The 19,381-nt window shown below is 40.5% G+C and overlaps 1 protein-coding gene across 1 annotated transcript in view; it reads left to right on the forward strand.

The window, feature by feature from the left end:
• Ddx1 (DEAD-box helicase 1) overlaps positions 1–18,858 on the forward strand; it is a 28,602-nt gene extending 9,744 nt beyond the window's left edge. Inside the window, exons 11-26 of the mRNA XM_052745881.1 lie at positions 804–880; positions 986–1,100; positions 2,014–2,152; positions 4,948–5,008; positions 7,520–7,618; positions 8,804–8,893; positions 9,906–10,094; positions 10,737–10,788; positions 12,287–12,433; positions 14,350–14,441; positions 15,810–15,882; positions 15,957–16,029; positions 16,106–16,148; positions 17,116–17,211; positions 17,469–17,589; positions 18,530–18,858. Of these exons, the coding sequence (XP_052601841.1) occupies positions 804–880; positions 986–1,100; positions 2,014–2,152; positions 4,948–5,008; positions 7,520–7,618; positions 8,804–8,893; positions 9,906–10,094; positions 10,737–10,788; positions 12,287–12,433; positions 14,350–14,441; positions 15,810–15,882; positions 15,957–16,029; positions 16,106–16,148; positions 17,116–17,211; positions 17,469–17,589; positions 18,530–18,660 (1,598 nt within the window). The 3' untranslated portion in view covers positions 18,661–18,858. The remainder of the gene's footprint in view (positions 1–803; positions 881–985; positions 1,101–2,013; positions 2,153–4,947; positions 5,009–7,519; positions 7,619–8,803; positions 8,894–9,905; positions 10,095–10,736; positions 10,789–12,286; positions 12,434–14,349; positions 14,442–15,809; positions 15,883–15,956; positions 16,030–16,105; positions 16,149–17,115; positions 17,212–17,468; positions 17,590–18,529) is intronic.
• Positions 18,859–19,381: the final 523 nt, after the last annotated feature.

A 19,381-nucleotide genomic window follows, 5' to 3' on the forward strand; every position in this document is an offset into this window, starting at 1 on the left:
TGAGCAACAGCGAGGAGGTACATGCGTCAAGTGCCTGAGCTGGAGGGAGAGAATGTTGCTTTTGTTCCTCTGGAGTTCTAACAGAGTAGTGGCACATCTCCAGCAGCATGGGCCAGCTGTGTTGAAAACAGACTAGGAGGTGGGAAGAGTACCTAAATACTAGTAAAGAGCCAAGGCCTGGTGTCCTATGCCTAAAAGCTGGCTAACTAAGGAGAATCTAGGAGAGAGGAAGAGGAGGAGAGAACAGAGGTGCGTGGACTCCGGCTACCCAAGGGAAGACAGTGTTTCACAGAGGAGGAAGAAGTCGGTTTGTGCCCAGTACTGCTGAAGGCATTGTAAGAGAGACAGGAGTGACAGTTCACTCTAGGATTTGGTACCTGATAGCTATTTTTGGTAGGGCGGGGAGGTGGGTGAGCATGAGTCAGACATGTAGACAATGGAATGAAAAGAAGGATGCATGTCCTAAAGTGGGTATTGGGGATTTTACTTCATCAGTGAGAGGAAAAATGTAAGTTAAATGGAAGGAGCTGTGGATCAGGGAGGGTTTTGTGACTGATGTGGGAGTGTGTGTGAGCTGCGAAGTCTGTAGAGGCAGAGGTCTTGTAGATAGGGAGTAATCAGATATGCAGACAGGAAGAGGGAGCAGTTAGTGAAGTCAAGCGGTAAATAGGTTTGCCCTAGGCAGCCCACTTTTATCCATGGGTTCCAGAGAGCATGAGAAAGCAAAGCAGATTGGTAAATTTTATTGGGTAAGTGGAAATTCTTCTTTTTAATTTCTCTGGTTTTGTTTATTTGTTTTAAAGGAAAAGATCTTGGTCTGGCATTTGAAATACCAGCACATATGAAAAACCAAGCGCTCTTCCCTGCCTGTGTTTTGAAGGTAATTAGAAGTTTTGCTATGATCTAAACTGTTTGATTTTTATTACATTTTACTGGGCAGTTTGCCATTCATTTAAACTTTTCTTTTTCTTTTATTCAATGCCAGAATGCTGAATTGAAATTTAACTTTGGTGAAGAAGAATTTAAGTTTCCACCAAAAGATGGTTTTGTTGCTCTTTCCAAGGCCCCAGATAATTATGTCGTCAAGTCACAGCAAACAGGTACTTCACTGCACCTGAGAGGGTGAGGATTTCTAGATGGGGGTGCAGAGAGAACCCCAGTGGGAAGGGCTTCTCCTAGTGAGTCCCATTTGCCTCCTGCTCTGGTTTGATCAACCTTTGTTTAACAGATGAGTAAACTTCAGTTTCAGAACTTAACTGATGAACTGTTCTGTGTCTGTTGAGGCATTTAGGCTTTCTCAGTCTTGATGGCAGTGACATGCTTGGCTTCTGTTCTTGTGAAGCACCATAGCAGCATGCTAAATGCTTCCCACAGATTGTTTAATCTTCACTCAGCCCTATGAGGTAGTACCCTTCACATTTTACAGGGGCCTCAGGAATAAGGATTTGAAGTAACTTGCTCAAGGTCGAAGAGCAGATAAGTGGTAGAACTGAATTCAGATCCAAGCAGTCTTGACTTGAAAGCTTACTCCATTTCCTGTACTATTGCCTGGTACAGTTCACCTACTTAAAGTACATTTTTTGGCTTGTCACAAGGAAATGGGTTATTTTTAACAACCACATCAATCAGTTGTACTCATCCCAACTAGACTTAAAAAATGACAGATTGGGGGCTGGATAGATGGCTTAGTGGTTAAGGGCACTGGTTGCTCTTCCAGAGGTCCTGAGTTCAATTCCCAGCAACCACATGGTGGCTCACAACCATCTGTAGTGAGATCTGGTGCCCTCTTCTGGCATGCAGGTAGAACACTATATACATAATTAATAAATAAATAAATAAGTCTTTTTTAAAAATGACAGGTTATTTTAGAAATTTTAGCTTTATTTTGTTGGATTGTCTCCTGTATTTTACAGTTATTACTTAAAGTTTGATGCTGGAACAGCACTGGTGTTTTTCAGCTGATGGTATTTTGGGTGTGTTTGATTGACCTGTGGTCTTTTCTGTTTTCTTAAGGTAGTGCCCAGGTGTCCCAAACAAAATTTCTCCCTAATGCTCCAAAAGCTCTCATTGTGGAACCCTCCAGGGAGTTAGCTGAGCAAACTTTGAACAACGTCAAGCAGTTTAAGAAGTATATTGATAACCCTAAGTTACGGTAAGCCTTCCCTTTGAGCCTAAATGCTTATTGTCCTTAAGTTTAAAGTGTTCTGGAAGAATAAAATTAAACAAAAGGAGGCACTGGTATACTACATAAGACACTATAACGTTGTAGTAACGTGTTTCCATTCAAACTGTCTTCCTTAGGCAGAGGTTGATTTCATTCAGGGTTAAGTTAATCTCCTCTCTTCACTGCTTAGAAAATGGGCGGCTGTGTAGGGTGTCAGTACTCCTAACCTGAGGCTTGACTCTAAGATTCCTGCAGAGATGGTCCTCCCCACCTCAGGCATTCCATGCAGAGAGACTTGCTTCTTTCCTTTAGTCTTTGGTGAGCTATCTCACCAAAGGATCTTGCTATCTAATCAAGCTGGCCCCAAACTCACCATCCTCCTACCTCCTAAATACTGAGATTACAGGTGTGAGCCACCACGTTCAGTTAGGAATCCCTTTTAATTTGTGGAAAGCCAAATCCTGTAAGTAAACTACTTTGTGGATTTCATGCTTTTTTGTTGTTGTTTTGTTTTGTTTTGTTTGTTTGTTTGTTTGTTTCTCGAGACAGGGTTTCTCTGTGTAGTTTTGGTGCCTGTCCTGGATCTCGCTCTGTAGACCAGGCTAGACTTGAACTCACAGAGATCTGCCTGTCTCTTCCTCCCAAGTGTTGGGATTAAAGGCTTGCGCCACCATACCCAGCCTTATGCTTAATTTTTGTTAGTTTGCTTTTAATTGATTTTAAAGTTTTTTTTTTGTGTGTGTGTGTGCATCTTCTCTTTGTGATCAGCTCTTTTTTTTTTTTTTCATTTTTTTTTTTTATTAATTTATTTTGCAATACAATTCAGTTCTACATATCAGCCACGGATTCCCTTGTTCTCCCCCCTCCCGTCCCCCTCACCTTCCCCCCAACCCCCCCCCCCCCCCATTCCCATCTCCTCCAGGGCAAAGCCTTCCCCACAGACTGAGGTCAACCTGGTAGACTCAGTCCAGGTAGGTCTAGTCCCCTCCTCCCAGGCCGAGCCAAACAATCCTGCATAGGCCCCAGGTTTCAAACAGCCAACTCATGCAATGAGCACAATGGAATGAGATCTACATGAACAGCCTGGACATGAGTGGGGGTAATGAAAGGCGAGGGTCGAGGGAAAGAGAGCTTGGGAGAGCGGGAGATCCCAGCTGGATCAACAACAGAGAGGGAGAACAAGAAATAGGAGACCATGGTAAATAAAGACCACATGAGAATAGGAAGAAGCAAAGTGCTAGAGAGGCCCACAGAAATCCACAAAGATACCCACACAACAGACTGCTGGCAGTGGTCGAGAGACAGCCCGAACTGACCTACTCTGGTAAAGTTTTTTTTTTTATTGGAGCAATTTGGGGGATAAAATTCACTGGAAATGTACATTCAGGTGGTTTTTGGTATATTCACAATGTTATATGATTATTGCTACTCTTAATTCCAAAAACTTAGAGGTTCTGATGTTAATAATGGCCTTACTTACAAGTTAAGCAAACTGATTTGGTTATAAATTGCACTAGGCAAAATAATCCTTAATTTTGTTGAATGAATTGACACGTTCCTCATTTGGCAAATAAATTTAAGAACAGTGTTGTAAAGTCTAGGCCTAGGATCTAGGCTGGGCTCCAGCAGTGAGAGTTGCCCCTGCAACAGAACTCATTGTGGGATTGCTCAATATAAGAGGCTCTGCTTCGGAGGAGTAGTTTTGGAAGCAGGTTAAAATGCTGTGTCTAATTTGTTACTGTCGTTACCGATAAAATTAATGTGCTTAGACAAAGGCCACAAGGAGAGATGGATAGTAGAAAACAGTTCACTGGTGAAGATGGTGAATGAAGTTATGGATTACTAATTGATATTCAATACAAGTAAGCCCTTGCCTTTCTCTGACGCTCGAGTGACTATTTGAAACTAACCTAGCTGTCCTACACAGTGAGCTTGAGGCCAGACCTGTTTCAAAAAGCGGGGATGAGGGGGCTAGAGACATGGCTCAGTGGCAAAGAGCACTGGCTGCTCTTCAGAGGACCAGGTTCAGGTTCCAGCACTGCATGGTGGCTCACAGCCGTCTGTAACCCCAGGTCCAGCAGATCTGACACAGCCTTCCACGAGCAGCAGACATGTATGTGGCGCACATACGTGCATGCTGGCAAGACACTCATACATATAAAATAACTGTTTTGTTTGCTTGCTTGCTTGCTTGTTTTTCAAGACAGGGTTTCTCTGTGTAGCTTTGGCTGTCCTGAAATTCACTCTGTAGACCAGGCTGGTCCCAAACTCAGAGAGATCTGCCTGCCTCTGCCTCTCAGTGCTGGGATTAAGGGCATCTACTACCACCACTCAGATTATAAATCCTTTTTTTAATGAGATAATTTTTTTGTCTCTTTAACAAGCTATGAGTAACACTGAATACAAGCCTTTTATCTTCAGGTTCTGATTATCTTTCCTCAAGGCAACTTTTTTTACTCTGATTTTCAGCCTTTCTTCCAGAAATACTCTATATGCTACAGGCAAATGTATTTTAAAAGGTGGAACTCTGGTTTTGAAGAGCTTACATGGAGTAGGTCGTGTAGGTACGGGCTGAGTTTTCCTCACTCTAAGCTCTTAATCACCTCGGCGCCATTTTTTTTTCTTTTTTGGCTTTGGTGGTGAAGTCCTCTACTTCCACCTCCCTGTACTCACTTTATTGCAGCTCGTTTTCAGTGACCTGTTCCACTTGCGGAGACTGGTATAGATTAAACTGTCGAACAGACGTTACTCTTTCTCCGTTCTCATTCTGCTGTCCGTTTCAGGGAGCTTCTCATAATTGGAGGTGTTGCAGCTCGGGATCAGCTCTCTGTTTTGGATAATGGGGTAAGTTGTACTTTTAACTTGGGAATAAATTCTGTTTTGTCCAAGAAAAGGCACATGAAGCTAAAATGAGCACGAGACCAAAGGAGTCTGCTGCAGACACCTTGTGGGCATGCCTCCTTTTTACCCAGAAGTTAGAGAACAGTGGTCCTTTTGAAAGTCTCCATTTGGAATTCCATGTTGTTGGTTTATGCTTTGGTTCCCTGGAAATTTTCTTCTGGGCTTTCTGATTAAAAGCCACTTTTTATTTTATTTTATTTGTTTATTTTAATTTTTTTTCTTTTTTCTTTTTTTCTTTTTTTTTTTTTTTTCTGAGATAGGGTTTCTCTGTGACAGCTCTGGCTGCCCTGGAACTCACTCTATAGATCAGGCTGGCCTCAAACTCAAAATGATCCACCTGCCTCTGCCTCCCGAGTACTGGGATCAAAGTCGTGTGCCACCACCACCTGATGTATTTATTTAGTTAAGTTTTTGATTGGAAAAACAAACCAATGCTGATTATAAGTGTGGAGATATGTAGATTATGGATATAAAAAGTAGAAGTTTCTGCAACACTTGGAAATGATGAGGAATACCAAGGCAGTCTCTGAGCTCAGACACACATGAGGGAAGTCTTATAGACTGCTTACATGTGCCAGTGTGTAGGACAAAGGCAAGACTCTCTGGTCCCTATTATTTGGGACTTCACAAAATTATTTATGTTTATGAAATGAACATCTTTCAAATTTTTCTATTTCCTTTCCTTAATATCTAATTGTGAAATCTAGACCATCTTATACTAAATCAAGTTCCTTTCAGTTCCATCCCTACCAAACTAAATTTGTCGTTGAATGAGCTGTAAATTTGACTTGACAGAGTATGTTAAGAGCAAGGACTCATAATAATGTACTTGTTAAGGCTATTTTAAAATGGATAGTGTTGCTCTGATATGTTTTTAATGTGATTTTTATTTGTTTATTTACATTTTTAGTGGTTAATAAATTTAATAGGTTCATTCATGGCCTTTTCAAACTCAAATCAGTCTTCCCATAATGTACTGGGATTTCAGCTTATGTTTTCCAGCTGTGGAGTTTTGAGAGCATTAGATCTGTTTTTGTCAGTCATGTCTCAGAGTTTGCGGCTTAGGGTACAGTAGCGTGTTTGCTGGGCAAGCCTGAGGGTCTGAGTTCGATCCCCAGCTCAGCATCAAAGCCACATGTGAGGCTGGGAATGAAGCTCAGTTGGTAGACTGCTCTCCTAGCACGCATGAAGCCCTGGATTCAGTAACCGGCACTGCGTCAGTCATGCATGGAGGCACATACTGTAATCCCAGCACTTGGGAGGTGAGGAAAAAGCGTCTTGGACAAAGTCAGACATGGTGGCCTGAACGCATAATCCCAGTGCTGGAAAGGTAACCCAGGAAGATCCTGGGGCCCGGTGGTCAACCAGCCTAACCTACTCAGTAAGTGGCCCCATCTCAAAAAATAAGGTGGAAGAGACCTGATGTCAGCCCCTGGCCTCCAGTGCACATGCCCACACATGGACAGGGACACACTCACACACACACACACTCGATACTCACTGAATCCAGTGGCAAAGGAAAGGCAGTATTCTTCTGTTGTTTCCTTGGCAGAATTCAGTTCTCTTCTTAAAGGAGTCGCTGTGCTCTCTTCCTGTTTTCCACGGTTACTTCCACCCGTGGAAGTAAGAAGAGAGCATTCTCTCCACTGGAGCTAAGTTAAGGATGGTTATGAGGTACTGTGTGGACACTGGGAACCAAACCCAAATGCTCTTAACCTGAGCCACCTCTCCAGCCCCACAGACCTCTTCTTATGTTTAGACCCAATTTGAATCTCAGTGTGGGCACTTCCTCGTGGCATATCCGATGCTGTGACTATAGTAATGGGTCTACACTGTAATCTCCTCCTTTAAAAATAGGAGGAATAATAACTATGTCACAGGAATCAAAGCTGAAGACATTTACCATTGTGTCTAGTGACTGTGAGTACTTGACAAAGCCTATAATTGTTTCCTGGCCAGTTTAATCACAGTTACTCCTAATTATAATGAACTCTAGTGCACACTCAGCACACACCAGTCATCCAGTGCTCTGTATGTCTTCTCTTCAAGATATTCCCCTCTTCAAAATGAGAAAATTGGTACCGGATGACATCATTCGTGATCTCACAGTGGGATAATGGTGGAGTTGAGATTGGAGTTCTTGTTTAATTTTAGAATTCATGTAAATTACTCATATGTTTCTTCTTGTAAAATGCAAATTTTATATATTAGATTGTTTAAAAGTTAAAGCTGTCCAGAATCAGTTGCCAAAGTCAACATATTAACTTCAAATGAAGCGTAGATGTGATGTATACATAGCATTATTTATCCATAGTGACCTTCAATACCCTTTGCATTGGTTGTTACTATTTGAGTATTCTCATGTTGGTTGTGAGTAGAAAGTGACCCTTTGCTGTTTTAAAGTAATTATATTAATTTTTCAGTTTACCTTGGGTGTTGCTTTTGGCTTTTCAGGTTGATATTGTCGTCGGTACTCCAGGAAGACTAGATGATTTGGTATCAACTGGAAAGCTCATCTTGTCTCAAGTCAGATTCCTGGTTCTGGATGAAGCAGTATGTTGAAATATGTTCACATTTTCTTTAGAGTATTCTTCTGCACGCCTTTAATCCCAGCACTCCGGAGGCAGAGCCAGGCATATCTCTGTGAGTTCGAGGCCAACCTGGTCTACCGAGTGAGATCCAGGACAGGCACCAGAACTACACAGAGAAACCAAAAAAAAAGATTTATAAAATTAAAAAAAAAATACAATTCAACCATGATCCTACTACCTAAAGAGCACAGTTAAGCACATTTTCATACACTATATATTGATATACATACCATTGACTTTTTGTATGTGCATATTAATATAATCAAGCTTGAACAAAAATATTTGAAAAAATTTTCCTTTATATTGAACATATGTAGACTTTCATGATTTTGCATAAATAATACAGTGTGACAGCTATTTACATAGCATTTGCATTGCACGTAGGTGTGAGAAGTCTAAGCGTGCTTTCAACTAAGCGTGCTTTCAAGTAGATGAAGAATATGCATAGCTTTACACCAAGGACTTGAGCATCTGAATTTAGGAATCCAGTAGGGGTCCTGGCACTGAATTACTGTAGGGAATTGAAATCAAACTTTGGGGGAGTTTAGGCAAACCTTTATAAAAAAAAAAATTGCATCACAAATATTTCGTATTACTGTTTTTAATTAATCTCTGAAGGCTATTTAATGTTCTGTTATATGGATAGGTCATGGTTTGGTTTAGTTATTCTTCAACTAGTTACATAGGTAGTTTGCTTTTTTATTCCTAATAGCTTTTTGTGCATATAACAAATTATTTCTTTATGTCAGAGATGTAAAATGTGGACCATCTGGAAGGACATAAATGTGTTCGAGGATTTTGAAATACTCTTCCCAATTATTCTCAAGATGGTTGGGTTAATCTCCCAGCACTGAAGCTTTTCAGTTTTTAAATTGAAGTCAGTGTCTTAAGGACGTGTGCTATAAACTGTTGTATTAATTTTAGAATATTGAAGTATAGTTTGGGTTTATTTATTACACCTTTTTCATATTGTAGTCACAAGGAACCTAAAGTTGAATTTATAACTTGGCTTTAAGTATCCAGCAGATCATAATTATTTTGTAAATACAGTGATACGTATGTGTATATGTTTGTTTTTTTAACCTTGCATTTTAAGTTTAAAAATTAAAAGATTTTATTACTGATTAAAAACTCTTTTCTTCTGCAGGATGGGCTTCTATCCCAAGGTTATTCTGACTTTATTAACAGGATGCACAGTCAGATTCCTCAGATTACTTCTGATGGAAAAAGACTTCAGGTATGAAATGACTAATGCAGCTCAAAAATATGTGTAGACAGTGGTTACTCACTGTTGTCGGAACAGAGAGTTTTGATTCAGTTCATTGTATAAAACATTTTCTTCATTATCATCTAGTTACCGAGTAGTGCACACACACAGATGATAGTCTTAAAAACGGCTTTTAGAAATAAAGGTGATTTCTTAGTCATACTGATGACCCTAAGATCTTCTCAGCGGTTCTGCCTGTAGAGCATGAGCACTTTACAGTCTAGATAGCAGTCCTCCTTCTGTGCAGAGGGGAAGTAGCTTCAGCTGTTGACAGTCAGTCTCCTTTGTAGTGGTTATTTCTGAAAACATTGCCCTTCCTTTTCTCATGCTTCCGTAGGAAGCATTTGAGAAGGGAAAGATTTGAGAGCAGGGGATGAATAATAACTTGTAGTCTTTGATTTTAAAAACAAACAAACAAACAAACAAACAAACAAACCAAACTACTTCCTAGAGGGGGAGATAGCATGGTTTCTGTGCGACAGTGAGGGACTGACAGCCTGCCGGTGTCACACAGCTAATGGTTATTGCATGCAGTCGAGTATTGGCTGGGCCTTGACTGCCAGCCTGCCCATGTCACACTATTAGTAGTTTTTACATGGAGTCAGATATTAGATGTGTTTTAGATTCCCTGGTTACTGTACTTGGTTCTCATATCATTCATTATTAGTGTGATTCTCAAAATATAAAAGAAATGAATTTTAGGGCTGGAGAGATGCCTCAGAGGTTAAGGGCACTGGCTGCTTGTCCAGAGGTCCTGAGTTCAATTCCCAGCAACCACATGGTGGCTCACAACCATCTATAATGAGATCTGGTGCCCTCTTCTGGCGAGCAGGCATACATGTAGATGTTACACTGAATATGTAATAAATAAATATTTTTTAAAAAAAGGAAAGAAAGAAATATATTTTAAAAGTGAGTATGATGTGATGTAATGGTGATGGGTTATCAAAGTTGATCTAGCCCCAAATTCTCCTGTCTCTAGGTGATTGTTTGCTCTGCCACTCTGCATTCTTTCGATGTAAAGAAGCTGTCTGAGAAGATAATGCATTTTCCCACATGGGTCGATTTGAAAGGGGAAGACTCTGTTCCAGATACTGTGCACCATGTTGTCGTCCCTGTCAATCCGAAAACTGATAAGCTCTGGGAAAGGCTGGGGAAGAATCACATTCGAGTAAGTGCTGTGCCATGTGAAAATGTGTGTGTTGGGCTGGTCTCCTCAGACTCCTATCGGTGCTTAAAGCACTGAGCCTTGGTTCCAAAGCCTAGCATTAAGCAGTGTGTTGACTGAAAGCTTGGGCTTATAAAAGGCACCAAATAAATGGCAAATTTCACCTTTGACTTTTCTCTTTGTGATTAGCTCCCTTGATACAGTTTTGGTAAAGAGTATTACCTATATCAAATTTCAAGCATAGAAAGTCCTATTTTAGTTACATGACAATAGGAGCCATGGTGTGTCACTCTGATGTGCCCTGTTCTCATAAAGCTAATCTCGCTTGCCCGTCATGTCCTTTCCCCACTGTTACTACCTTTACTTTTATATAATAAAGATGGGAGTGTTTCAAGTATATAATAGACTGAAAGCCACGTTTTTATTTTTTATTGTTACATTCATTCCTTAATTCCAAAATTCCTGTTAATTTCCTTAGTTAACGAAGGATTTTTCTGTATCTGAAAAATGGTTTTGTGTACAGATTATAAAGATGTGCTTGAAATTCAGTCCAAAGACAGATTAATTTCTTCCTTTAAATAGAATGACACCTGTTCTTAATCACTCCTTAATATCCACATCCCTTTTATCTCTCACTTTTGACAGACTGATGATGTACACGCAAAAGATAACACGAGACCTGGTGCTAACAGTCCAGGTAAGCTGAAAACATTAATAGAATGTGTTAAAGATCTTGGAAATGATTTGTTTGCTCTGTTGAGTTTCTGTTCCCAGTTCTCCTGAAAGCTCTGAGATAGGACCTACAAAGTTAGAATGGGAAAAAGAAAAGCAGTCAGAATAATGGAGAAATGGAACAAGCTGATACCCTTTAGTAATCAGGGAACTTAGACATTAGTTGTATGACTTCAGAATCATAAGTCTTTTGGATTGTAGAATATAGATCTTAGAAAACCAACATATTTGTCCAGAGACAGATTTATATTGACCTTGAAATTCCAGAAAGATAAAGATGAGGGATGGTGGGGGGATATGCCTTTAGCTATAATGTGAAAGACAAATAATCTTGATTATTTTTGTGATCATCGTGACTTTTTTAGTGTGCGATTCAGGGCATTAAACACATTTATGTTGTTCAACACTACTGTCTGTCTGCAGCACTTTATACTCTCAAACAGAAACTATCCATTGATCAGCTTTGAAAAATCTTAACATTAGTCTCAGGTCAGTGAAGATAGCCTATGAGACAATTTGTTTCGTGTCCATAATGTTTCAAAAGTTTTGGAAGGTATAGTAGGATACCATGTGCTCAATACCTAAGTGAGTGGATCTTAAACTCATTAGACTGCACATCTGACACCAGCTGTCTTGAGTGGTCCTTAGAAGAGGCCAGGGTCTTTTGCATCTTGGGTGAATTCACTGTGAGGTTTGTGACATGCATCTGAAAGGTGGATTGACTGAAATCTTGATTAGAGTTCCTTTGAGATCAGTTTTATGCGTAACTCCAGAGTAACATTATCTATACTCACTTATCCTCCTTTTTGAGAAAAGTAGAGAAACTGCTAGTTAAGCACAAACTGTTACCATGGTTAGAAAAGAGTGTACTTTGTAAAGTACCAGTTTTTACTGGGCCCTGGATTACCCTTATAAAGCTTTTCACTTACTCTCCACTGCAGTTGGAGACAACCAGAGAGCATTTAAACATAGACATTAGAGAAGTAACACAGTAGCACTACCTCCCATGACTGAGAAGCTTCTAGCCAGGTTTTCATTCTGTGGACTGGTGTTAGGCTGGTTAGATTTGTTAAATTCCTTAAGATAATCTAATAATCATGTCTTGAACATAAAGGGAAGTTAATGCAAGACCAATTATAACTAATGCTTAAGAGGAAAGTACCAAATTTTGGTACGTATGGCTTTGTGTTAGTGTGTTTGCACTTTTGTGTTCTTAAAGGGTTATGGTTGTGTGTGTGTGTCAAAGAGACAAGAGAGACCAAGACCTAAAGTAGATAGCATACCAGACATTGACAGAAACAAAAATAATGAGTTAACTCAGTATTTCACTCCCATACTCTGCCTTATCTATAGTATAGCAGGGATTTTTAGAGTTAAGCAGTATGTCTGACTGATAATGTGTGCTCATGACAGCTTCAGATTGACATTCCTTTGCTTTTTCTGTTGTTGCTATGGTAACGAAGAGATGTGGTCTGAAGCTGTTAAAATCCTTAAGGGGGAGTATGCTGTCCGAGCAATCAAGGAACACAAGATGGATCAGGCGATTATTTTCTGTCGAACTAAAATTGACTGCGATAACTTGGAGCAGTACTTTGTGCAACAAGGAGGAGGTAAGTTTTTCTCACTTATTTCCACATTTCATGGACTACTAGCCTCACACTGATAAAAGCCAGAATGCATGCACAGAGTCTACAGCAGTGATGGCACATTGCAGCTTACCAGTGCCTACCCAGTACGTTTTCCTGAATCAACTGTGGGGTAAATGGTGAGAACTTTTCCACATTGCTGCAATCTGTGTTAGAGTAAACCTGAACCACAGAATTCTTTTTTTTTTTTTTACCTTTTTAGAGCTTTATTGTGGGGGGGGGGGGGGGGGGAGAGACAAAGAAAGACAGAGAGAGAGAGAGAGAGAGAGAGAGAGAGAGAGAAGGGGGGAGAGAGAGAGAGGGGGACCGACGGGGGGGAGGAAGGAGCGCAAAGGAGAGGGGACAGAGAGCGAACCACAGAATTCTAAGGCTGTAGATCTAGATTACTGATTAGTACTAACATTTGAAGAGTAATGGCTAAAATAATACAGTGTGTATTTTCTAAACTGGTAAATAGGAGAAAGAGGAATGAGGGAAAACCCTAATTAAGGCTAAAGGAAGAAAGGAGCTAGGCATCATGGTACATACCTGTAATCCCAGCACTTGGGAGGCAGAGGCTGGAGGATCATGAGGTCACTAATGTCGCCCTGAGCTGCACAGTAAGATAGTATCTCAAAAAACCCAAGAACTGGGGATATAGCTCAGTGGTAGAACTTACCTGGTGAGGAGTAAAGCTCTGAGTTCCATCTCTAGTCCTGGAGGAAGAAATACATATTAGAAATCACAGAATAAGATCAGTATTATAAAAATCCTGAATATATTTAAGTGTCAGTAGGCTGAAATCTTCTGCTAAGGTCAAATAGAGTAGTAATCTAGATGAACATTAGGTATATGCTGTTAAAAAGAACATACCAAAACCCAAGGAAATTATCAAAACACATTTGCTGGTTTGCAAGATACACATTCTATTATGTTAGTCATGACACTTTAATTTTAATAAGCATTCATAAACATATGGTAAAATACTAATCTAAAGGTCTAGTAAGGGATGAAGTAAGACCTTAAATAAAAATATTAGTAGAAATAAAGGTTCACTACTGTAGTGAAAATGTAATGACTCAAACCTTGCAAATAAATGAAACATCCCACACTGAAATTAACTAGACCCAAAATCTATACAAGTCAATGAATTTCTGTACAGGTCAAATAGACATTAGAATGGAAATTTTTTTATGTTTAGATGATTTCATGTTTAAATATGTAAATCAATATGGAAATATTCCTAAGTCAAAATTGAAATGTCAGTTTTTGCCAAGGCTGTGGAGCATACCTGAGTACTCTGATTTCTTGTTGAGAATACTAAGCATTAAAACCACTTTGGTCAAAGGGTCTTATGTTCTTTTATAAAGTTGGACAGTAAGCTGGGCGTGGTGGGACATGCCTATAAACCCAGCTTCTTGGAAAGTTTAGACAGGAATTTGAAGGAATTTAAAATTCTCTTAAAAGTAATGTTAATGTTTCCTGGAGTTTTGTGTGTGAGGGGAAGGGAGGTGTATATGTTTGTGTGGGGGTGTGCACGTGCCTGTGGGGGCTGGAGGGGTCTTCTTTGGTTCCTTTCCACCTTTTTGCACTCCCCCTGAACCTGGAGCTAACGGGTTCGGTAGGCTTGCTGGCCAGCGAGTTCCCAGGGTCCACCTGTCCATCCCCACACTCAGTGCTGGGGTTAAAAACGCCGGCACTGCCCGTGCTTACATTGACCAACTATGCTGCCTCCCCAGCCTTTCGTGGAACTGATTTTAATGGCATTTTGCCTGTGACAGAGAAGTTGTTGCCTTCATTTGTGCCAGGCTGGGGTGTAGCTCTTTATAGACAGCTGCTGTTGTCTGTAGTCTTCAGCATAATGCTTTTCAAGGTCTACTGTTCAATATGCTTTTCACTAGGACCTGATAAAAAAGGACACCAGTTCTCATGTGTGTGTCTTCACGGCGACAGAAAGCCTCATGAGAGAAAGCAAAACTTGGAAAGATTTAAGGTACAATGCCTGGTTGCCTTGAGTATAGTGCTCCTGTGCCACCCCTAATATCCTTAAAACAGTTGTCGACCTAGAGACTGAAAGCGTTTTACCCTTACCTGTCCGTCTTCATTGTAGCAGGAGTTAGTCACTGTTGGCACTCAGGGAAGAAATGTCACCTTCCCTATCAGGTAGGCAGACAACACTGTAGTGAAGACCTAGTCCACTGCTCCTCAGTAGTGTGCTCAGTAAACTGTTCTTTGGCATACGTACGTACATACATACATACATACATACATACATACATACATACATATGTGCGTACTTTTTAGAAGTATGGGATAGGTAAACCATATCTGAAAATTTTTTAGAAAGTGCACAAATACTTACAGAGAATTCACTTTGTTTCTAAATGAAGGTGGTCATTAGAGTCTGGTAGTGTTTTACTGGTGTTTGAAGTACACCCTTCCAGGTGCTTCTGCATGCTGATGGCTTTCAGAGCTCCTGGTGTGTTCAGTAGGCCTCAGCCATTAAGAGCCAAACATCAATAGTTTCTTCCTGCTGACATTCCAGTTCACCAGAGTTCATTGCCACGCACAGGATAGGTGCTTTTTCTGAGACCCATGGTATGGAAAATGTGGAACATACGAGACTTAGAATGTTCATGCTTCCATGCTGTGTATCACTGATGTTCCCTGGCTTCATTTCACCAAGTACACTGCTGTTTGGGGATTACACTAGACCAAAAGTAGTTCCTTTGTAAGCACTAGGGGTTCGTTCCCTACTCCTTCTTCTTTGGAAATTGTGTATTGTTACAAAAAAGAAGTGTAACTCTGGGATAATATATCTAATAGTCTGGATTTATTTTGTTTTTGAGATTTTTTTTTTAATAAATATTGGTGTTTTGCCTATACCACATATGTGCAGTGCCTACAGAAGCCAGAAGAGGGTGTTGGATCCTCTGGAATTGACATTACAGATTGTTGTTAGTGCTGTGTAGGTGCTGGGAATGGAACCCAGGGAACAGTCAGTGCACTTAACCACTGAGCCATCTCTCCAGCCTCTAGATTTAGTATGAGTAAAGACAACACCCAAGTTTCTGTGTTCTGTTCTATTGTATATTTTTGGGTTTCCAAAGATATTTCTAAAGACTACAGATAAAGCCAGGTTTAATAACACTGGTGTAAGAAAAAGAAGGCTAAATCCAACCATTAGTACTGTGTTTCCACAGATAATAATACTGTGTTTCCGCAAATGCCAAGACTTGGTCCAGTAGATTATGTCCAAACAGCTAATCTGAAAGTAGCATTTCGCTGTCTTAGCAGAAAGATTGTTTTTATGTCTTGTGCGTTCACTGACAGACTCCTTTTTTTTTCTTGGTTCTTTTAGAAAGGAGACGTAAGATTCTTGATTTGCACAGATGTAGCTGCTAGAGGAATTGACATCCATGGTGTTCCTTATGGTAAGAAGAGACTTTCTGCTCTACACTCTAACCTTCAAACAATGGCAGCTGTTAACCATTGCCTTTACTTGCAGTTATAAATGTCACCCTGCCTGATGAGAAGCAGAACTATGTGCACCGGATTGGCAGAGTGGGGCGAGCTGAAAGGTACTGCCCGAGTTCTTCCTCCTTGTGCCCCTGTGTTTCAGAACTGAGGTCTAACACAGGCTTTGAAATCTTTCAGGATGGGCCTGGCCATTTCCCTGGTGGCAACAGAAAAAGAAAAGGTAATCTTCCCAGTGCTCTCTTAGAGTCCCTGTAGAAAAGGTAATCTTCCCAGTGCTCTCTTAGAGTCCCTGTAGAAAAGGTAATCTTCCCAGTGCTCTCTTAGAGTCCCTGTGGAAAAGGTAATCTTCCCAGTGCTCTCTTAGAGTCCCTGTAGGAAAGGTAATCTTCCCAGTGCTCTCTTAAAGTCATTGTGAGTTGTGCTTTTGATTGGGAGGTAAAAGCAGTTTGATTTTCCCACTGACATTGGAATCATTCCCAAATGGAAGTAAGTGAACATTTTATGGCATTTCTTCCCTCTGCACGGATTGAATAGATAAAAAATATAGCATGTGGTTTACAACGAAAAGGGCAAAATATGAATCTTCCTAATAGCCTTAATACAGCTTTTCAACAAAAACTAAACACTGTAGTGTGGTGGCGTAGGACACTTTGGGGGTGGCACAGATTAATCTATATTATATAGAATATATATTATATATAATCTACAAATCCATATATAATAATGGATTTGTAGAAAAACTTTTATAAGGTCTCAGATACATCTTTTTCTCAAATTCCTGTACACACTTCCCCTATGTGCTTTATTTTTCTTGGATATAAACAGTCTTTAAAGTATTAGTTAATATAACCTTCTCCAGTCTGCATCTCCTCCCCACCCCACACCCACCTTTTGCAGGCCAGCTCAGTCCTCCTTGCTTTAGCCCGAGTGCTGGTTTGCAGGCGTGCAGCACCATGCCAGGCTGCCTGTGCCCCTGTGAGAGTTCCTTTCTGTAACTCACATCCTTTTGTATTATTTCCAGAATAACCTAGATCTGTTCAGTGAGTCATTGGGTAATGGCCATTGAATGAAATACATAATCCTATTTTTTTAGTGTTCTAAGGAAATAAAATGTTAAAAATCCAAAAATGTAGAGCAGAGCATTTAGTTTCTCTCTGCGTGTTCATGTTTTCCTCCCTTTGATGTAGGTTTGGTACCATGTGTGCAGCAACCGTGGGAAAGGATGCTATAACACGAGGCTCAAGGAAGATGGCGGCTGCACCATCTGGTACAATGAAATGCAGGTGAGACCTTCCAGAGACGGTTAAGTTGAGAAACAGACTGCGTTCATCTAGAAAAATGACACCTCTCCTTTGATCTGTTATCAGTGGTGATTTAGTGGTGATTGGCTGATAATGTTGTTTGTAAGTTGTGATCCAGAGGTCTAGCCTCCATTTGTCCAAGCATCCAGGCTTGCCTAATTTTAGTTAATGCTATTAGACTGAAACTATGGAGGTGAAATTTTTATGTGAAGTATTTGAACTTTCTCATTCTTTCTTAGCTCCTTTCCGAGATAGAAGAACACCTGAACTGTACCATTTCCCAGGTGGAGCCAGACATAAAGGTTCCGGTGGATGAGTTTGATGGGAAAGTTACATACGGTCAGAAGAGGGCTGCTGGCGGTAAGCTTTCAGATGTTTCAGCGTAGTTGTTCCACCTGCCTCCCTCCCCACCCACTGTTTTGTAGCCCAGGCTGGCCTGAAACTCAGGATCCTCCTGCCTCAGCCTTCTGAGTGCTGGGGTTATAGGCATACATTACCACACTTAGCTAAATTTGCCTCTTTGAATGTCAGTTTATGAAGACCACGATTTTGTTCCATTATGCTAATAGTATATTATTAGCATGTTAATTATTCTCTACTAATTATTCTCCAGTGCTTTATTATTACTTGGCTTGCAGCATTTTATTATGTGATCTGTATGTGAATGAGGGACAGCAATTTAGCTGATTGTCTTGAAGTATGCATATCAAGAGTACTTGAACTTTTAGTGACGTATTAGGAAGTGAGTATTGTAGGTGATTTTGAACAAAGAATCAGAAGTCTTTAATGTAAGTGGCAACCTTGTTTAGTATTTCTTTGCCCAGAATGTTTCTGAATATTTCTGATTCAGGATACGCTAACGGCTTGCAAACCAAGGGAATGGTGGGTATGGTAATTGAGGCAACTATTAGTGAAGCTTGAATACTAATTTATATTGAAATTCCTGATTTATAAAGTTAAAGCTAGCGCTGGAGAGATGGCTCAGCGTTCAAGAACACTGGCTGCTCTTCCAGAGATCCTGAGTTCAATTCCTAGCAACCACATGGTGGCTCACAACCACCTCTAATGAATTCTGGTGTCCTCTTCTGGCCTGCAAGGACACAAGTAGGCAGGACACTGTATACATAATAAATAAATACATATAAAAAAAGAGTTAAAGCTAAATGTACTGTAGGTAACTTGCCCAGTAGTAAGTTTTTAATGCTAGAAACAGTATTTGAAGTGATAGACTTGAGCCCAAGTCTTCTGACAAGTCCTGAAGTGTGTCATTGACATTGCTTCTGATCTGTGTGTGGTACAGGTGGAAACTATAAAGGCCATGTGGATATCTTGGCACCTACCGTTCAGGAGTTGGCCGCCCTTGAGAAGGAAGCACAGACATCTTTCCTGCACCTTGGCTACCTTCCCAACCAGCTGTTCCGAACCTTCTGATCATGTAGACAGACAGGATTGCAGTAAGAAAGTCTGCAGTCTTACCTCTAGCACGGTGCTGCTGCCGCCGCCGCCACCGCGAAGCCGCAGTATTTAAGTAACTGCACTGTGGCTGCTAACTCTTGCATGTCAGGAAACACGAAGCTTAGGAATTCTTCATAAAATGGCAGCCAAATGAAAATAAATTTGACAGCTCTATTTTTGTGAAGGTTTGTGTCTTCTTTTAAAGTTACGTTTTTTTCTTTTAAGAATATTATGGGCTTGTGAAATATAGTTTATGGATGCATGAATGTGACCCAGGACCCATATGAAACCCAGATCGAATATCCTTTAAGTGGAATTTTTCACAGCAGTGATGCTAGGTTGATGGGATTTTCAGATACTTAAGGCTGTCTTGGTACATTATGAAGCTGGAGGAGAGTTGCACCATGAAAGAGAAGCCAAGGGTCCCAAGGCAGAAGGGCTTTTGGCTAATTTGGAAACCAGGAGGGTGCTTAGGACTTAAATATGGTTTGGTGTGAGGGTTAGTGACAGTGAGGGTGTCTCTGGATTTTTTTTTTCAAGAGCCTTTCTTTGCAGATGATGTACAGAAGGACAAAATGACTTTGCTGTCCTTCTGTGTTCTAAAATCAGTTCATTTCTATCCCTTAATACTTCAAAGAGAAATTTAAGTACATGCCATTGGATTGCTCTTGTGCCTTTGGACTTTTAGTTGACGGAG

This window comes from Peromyscus californicus, unplaced genomic scaffold, assembly GCF_007827085.1.
Source record: "Peromyscus californicus insignis strain IS unplaced genomic scaffold, ASM782708v3 Scaffold_1__1_contigs__length_55948999, whole genome shotgun sequence".
In the NCBI taxonomy this organism is placed as follows: Eukaryota; Metazoa; Chordata; class Mammalia; order Rodentia; family Cricetidae; genus Peromyscus; species Peromyscus californicus.